The sequence below is a fragment of the Aplidium turbinatum genome, chromosome 6 (assembly GCF_918807975.1).
Source record: "Aplidium turbinatum chromosome 6, kaAplTurb1.1, whole genome shotgun sequence".
NCBI lineage: Eukaryota > Metazoa > Chordata > Ascidiacea > Aplousobranchia > Polyclinidae > Aplidium > Aplidium turbinatum.
The window spans coordinates 17472468-17478467 of record NC_137477.1 but is presented as its reverse complement, the minus strand read 5'-3'; the positions used below and the strand labels follow the sequence as shown (position 1 = coordinate 17478467).

The 6000-nt window shown below is 38.3% G+C and overlaps 1 protein-coding gene across 2 annotated transcripts in view; it reads left to right on the top strand.

Annotated features, from left to right (window-relative positions):
* Positions 1-3080: 3080 nt before the first annotated feature.
* Positions 3081-6000, top strand: part of LOC145771647 (NXPE family member 3-like) — a 5206-nt gene continuing 2286 nt past the window's right edge. For both annotated transcript variants that reach the window (XM_082583374.1, XM_082583372.1), the window contains exon 1: positions 3081-3948. In XM_082583374.1, the coding sequence (XP_082439500.1) occupies positions 3122-3948 (827 nt within the window). In that variant the 5' untranslated portion in view covers positions 3081-3121. The remainder of the gene's footprint in view (positions 3949-6000) is intronic.

Here is a 6000-nt window from a genome sequence, read left to right as displayed (position 1 = left end):
TCGTCTACGGTAGGCTACGTGTAGCGTATAATAACAGCTATAGAATTATATTTCATCTTCCGAGACGTATAAGTATAAGCTCTGTGATGGTAACTAACAAAATTACGACGTTTCATGCTCTCCTTCGTAAAAGTATATATCATTATCAATTTACTGATCGCTGCTTTAACACATCGAATACCGGTACGTGGATTTAGCATTTGACAGGGATGGAGGAACCATTTTAAAAGTAGGTGGGCCCAGAAGCGCAGCAGTTAAAGTCAATCCAACTTCTGGGGGGGCGAAGCCCCCCAGGCCCCCCATAACATTGTTGCTTTCCTAATATTTGAAATCGTTTACACCAGGAGTCGGCAACCTACGGCATGCTTAGCAAAGTCATCCGGTCCGCCGCTCCTTTGCAAGTTATAATAATATGTGGTTTATTGGTTTATTACAGTATAATCGAATGGAAGAACAAGTACTTTTCATTAATCATTTTAGTAGGCCCACGTCTTTGATTTGCAGCGTTTGTGTTTGTATAAACAAAGAACTCAACATAATGCGCCATTATGATACAAAACATAATTATTTTTTCCAAGTTAGTGAGTCAAACAAGGAACGGCAAAGTTGATCTACTCAAAAATAGCTTTAAAGCAGTAAATTTCTCTGTTACAAAGGAAAGGAAAACCAATGAATCAGAAAATTCTTTTGCTTGCTACAAGGTAGCACAATCAATAGCAAAACACAAGAAATCGTAGCCTATAGTGATGGAGAATTTGGGAAAGGTGTAAGATGGATGTTATTGAAAACATATGTCCAGAGAAAAAAAAAACTAGCCTACTTTTCAGATATAGGCCTAAGTGTTTCAACAAGAACCGCAACTCGACGAAAAGAAGAGATATCAGAAAACGTAACATCTAGCAAAAAGTTATTGTATATCTACAGTTCTTCGCAAGGGCAATAGATGAGAGCACAGACACGACAGATAAGCCTACAGCTGAGCTTGCAGTATTTGTGCGTGCAGTAGGCTAAACAAAGATTTTGATGTTTAAGAATTTTTTCAGCTGATTCCCGTCAAGGATATTACTAGCCGATATTCTAAAGACATTAGGCTACGTCAACGCCTTAAAACCATGCCTTTGAATCTATCAAAACTGGTAGGCCTATTGATAGGCTACGGCCCGCCAAGAACATGTACAGTTTGGCTTTGGCCCGCTGTTAGAAAAAGGTTGCCGACCCCTGGTTTACACATTGCGTTTTCATAATTGCCTTTCGTGCCAACAGGCAAAATTTTCCATTTTTGGGCCGGATTTGGTCAAAAAATTTACAAAATTGTTGAATTGCTCTATAGCGCTGTACAAAATGTGGCGATGTACACACAAATAATCAGGCAACAATACACACACAGTTATAATACCACCTGGGAGTAATAATATGCAGCATTATACAGTACGTGCATATGTAATGATATCACTGTTCTAACCATAAAGAGCATAGAGAATAATTATATTGATGGATAGATTGCTCCACCAGTCACACGCAACCGCACCCACACGTGCTGGCCATCCATAGTGAGCTCTACAAAAACGTTTGAAGATTGGTTTTCATCATTGAGCTATCAAAGATTAATCAAACTGCTGTGTATCAAAGGAGTGAAGACCTTTTTTTGGAACTCCCTCTCTGATTTGCCGTTTTCGCTACCTTTTCGAAGAAATTTAACTTTCAAAAGTGGGTGGGCCAGGCCCACCCAGAAAATAAAGTAGGTGGGCCCAGGCCCACGTGGTTCCTCCATCCCTGGCATTTGATGAATTCCGAGTGTTATTATCAATCTGCTTTCTTCCAGCATCGTGATCGTGCTCTCCAGCCTGAAACTTGTGGTTAATATTTGTGTAGTACCGATAGCTGCTACTCGTTCTCTGTGTGGTGTTGTATTTCGTTTTCTTTGTGTGTTTGTATCCTATGGACCAATTCTACTTCTGTCTGAAACAAAATCCAAATAAATAAATTAATATTTGCCAGCATAAAGTCAACAAAAACTTGACTGCAATGCTAGAAAATCTCATGCAAAGCTTGAGGAGAGGGGCGATTTCAATAAAACACAGTGATGTGTAGGTCTACATTCATCCGAACTTGCAAATACACCGTGAAAAAAGCTACCTTTCTATGTTTTAGGGGAGGGGCAATCGCCCCTTCCCCCCATTCTGGATCTGTCGTAGTATCACTCTGTCAGCAACATCCTTTTCTTTCACTCGTACTACTTCAAAGTCTTCTGCCATAAAGTCTTTTCATCTTCTGTTTGGCCTTCCTCGCTTTCGTCTCCCAACTTTCACTCGTTTCTTCCACATAATCTTTATCTTTCCGTACAACTTACCGTAACAACTCAAGAGTCAAGACGTGTCTTTCACAGCTCTCCGATTTGCATTTGTTTTCAGATAAATTCATTTCTTATTTGGACCTGCTTTGTCAACTCCTAACACTATTAGCAGCATTTTAATTTCAACCCCTTGCTGTTTTTCTTCTTCAAGCCTACCGTCACCCCATACAATATAGCCTACTATCGTTTTATAGGAGTATTTTCTTCAGCTTTTCTGGCACCTCACAAGCACTCGTGATTCCTATTATTTTCTTCCATGCTCAATAATTGCTCATCCGCCTAGCATCTTGTCCCATCTCTGTCACTTGTTTCGTTCTCATTGACTGTTAAAGAAAATTTATTTATACTTAGAGGCGGTAATCGGTATGAATCCATTCTGGTAAATATTTCCCCGCCAAATAGTTTTATTTTTTTACGAGGAGAACACTTACAAAAATATTGCATCCGGGAAAATATTTATCAGAGAGATTTTTTTCCGGAAAATATTTATCACCATGTTTTTTTCGATAAAAATTTATTAAAACGAGATTCCTTGGAGAATTATGGCACTTTGAAAAGTATCTCCACGTTTTACCTCTTCAAAGAAAAATTCCTCAGTTTCAGTAGGCTAATAGACAGAAAAAAATGCATTAAGTTATAGAATAAAAAAGCGAAATATTAGCCTATACTAACCTCGGAAATACTTAAAATCTTCTATAAATTGGTCTTACAATTATTTACAGGGTGTTTGACAAAATACGTAGGTTAAGCCTAAGCCTAGACTTCTACATGAAATTTTCTAGTCAGGTTACGAAGTCAAGCTGTATTATATATGTCTTGTTGGGGCTAGTATTTATTTTTTGCATATATGCAAGTTATCGCCATGGATTGTCGACGAAAGTGTCCTATCGCAGAACAAAAAACAAAGTGCCGCTGAAACTGCTGAAGTATGACGGTCCGCTGTCAGCTCTTAATTCTAAGTCCGCTTTTTATGGGATGATCCATAGAGACACATACGGATTGCCTTTAAATGCATGGGAAAAATGGACTCCAAGCAATATAAATGAAAGGTGGAAGATTTTCTTTCCAGAACTGGCTAATCCATTGAGATTTGTCAAGTTCGACAAGCCAGAAGAGGAGTGGAAAATTTTGTTTCCTAAATTGACAAAAGCTTTAAAAATGTATAAAAAGCTTAACCCGATGAAAAACCCTCTCTTTTTTACAAAATCGTTGTTGGTGAATCGAAATCGTTTTAAGTTACCATACAGAGTTGGAGAAGAATTTTTCTCAGTTATTTACTCACTAGACAAAAACGGGCAGAAAAAAAGATTTGGCGGAGATTACTTTCGAGCTCGAATAGTTAAGACCACTAGTAGCTTGAAGTCTTACCCAGATGGCATACCCTGTCGTGTTACCGATAACGAGGATGGCTCTTATACGATTCGAGCACCCCTGTTTTTCGAAGGAAGATTCAAGTTGGATTTGACGCTTGTGATGTCGCTTGAAGCAATAGAAAAGTCACTATCAGCTGCAAAAGCTCGATCATCTTTTGACCATTCATACCTTGCACAATTTGAAAATGGAGAATCAACAGCTTGTGACATTCACCAAGAAAAGTGAGTTGGATTATTTTAATACAATAAATCATAGTAACTTCCGCAAAGGCGAAACCAGCCAAAAATTTTATTCCGCACAACCTGCTTTCGTCATCTTTGCTTTATGACTGTGCACTAGCCAGGTAGCCTAAAATTCGACAGAAAACGTTAAATTGGCCTAATTTTATATACTATTACTGTGTCCAACGGCCAGCAAATCATTCAGACATTTAATTTCCTCAGATATCATTGAAGTGCTGCACCATTAAATACATTTTTTCCTGTTTGTTCTGAATTGTCGGAATTTTATACAATAGCATAGGCTACCTGTCCGAATTCTTCTCAGATTTAATACCTGGCAACCTTGGTGTTGTGTGTGATTTGCACTCACACACAGTGCTGTGTTAAGGGGAGGGCCAAAGGGGGCCCGGCCCCCGGGCCCACCATCTCAGGGGGCCCACAAAGACTTGCGTTTCAGTAAAGTTTTTTGAGCTGCTAAAGTTCACTGCGTGGACTTATCCATTAAAAAGATGATTTAGGTCTTATTAAACTAAAACATCTCAAATTTGAGCCCTTACTACACTGAAACATCTCTAAAAACACCATTACTATCTTAACAGAAAGTTAAAATGCGATAACGTTAGTAACATGATCTGCAGAAATGTATTTAACATATAACAGGTGGGATGCAATTGAATATGTGAATTCAAGAAGGGCCCAATTGCCACAAAGTGTTTTTTCACAATCGTTTTAATTATTTTGGTCATTTACTTTTGTGTTGAAACTTCGATAATGATTATATTCTTAAACATAGGCTACTGGTAAAAGGCATATCATTTAGAAGATATTGAAAAAAATTGGAAAGCACAAATAGTGTAATGAAAAAAAACTGGAGGGCCCTTTTGAATTCACACATTAAATTTCTTTTTATTGAGATAAATCGGAATGCACAAAAAGTGAAATGAAAAAAATGGAGTTGGGCTCTTTGTGAATCCACATAGGCCATTCAATTTATTTTCATCAATAAAAGTTTTTTGTCTTAGAAAATTGTTCGGTGTAGCCAAAATAGCATTTCTGATAGTTTAATTACCGTATCATTTCATTTTCAACATTTATATACAATACCGTAATTATAAATATCCTTGACTCGTGATGGCACGAGCAGGAAAAACCTGTCCGCTGCCGCATTGCAATGTCTTCTCGTGCACTGCAACGCAAAACATCTCAAAATGTCACACTGTCCTTGTAGCCTACCACAAAAAATAAGAGTGCACTTGCGCAAGGGCACATCAAATGCAAGGGACTCTATTAAATGAAAGCAAATTTTGGAAAAAATTTAGGGCCTATTTAGGCAATTGAGTAACTTGCAGCACTTATTATCCACCTTTTATAGCTCATCTGAGTTGCCTTTTATCGAATGCTGGGTAGGCCTACTTCTAGCAGAAACGTTCTTCTGTAAGCTATTTACTTTTTTCTGAATATTACGGTAGCACATGAAATTGCTCTTATCTTCAAATACCTTATAGGCCTGGCATATCCCATGTTAATCGGATACTTCACTCTGTCAATCTCGGTCATAGCCGTACGAGACCAAACCATTTTGGGGGGGCAAAACGTAAATTTGCCCAAATCTGCACGCTTTTATAGAAATTGCCCAAATGTAATGTAGGCTATGCGGTGCATGATAACAGTAAAAAACTAACATAACAAGATCCCCAGCAGTGGCATAGCCAGGAATTTTGAAATGGGGGAGAGTTTTTGACGCTTATGGCGACACCCAGCGGCCGGGGCTCAGGGGGGCCTCCCCAGAAAATTTTGAAAACTTACTGTGAATTTGGTGCATTGTGAGAGTATTTTCAACAAAAATGTGGGTATGAATATTCTTGCAAAATGGTGCTGTCCGGTGGCATAGCAAAAGAACAAGATCATGTTTTCTTTGGCATTTTTCGGAAATAAAGCTACAAGTCTCTTGTAAATGGGAAAAATTAATGAATTTGTTCATTTTGGGGAAACTGCCTCACGCTAATTTGGGCAGTTGCATAAACAGACTAATCAGTTTCATCAGATAATTTC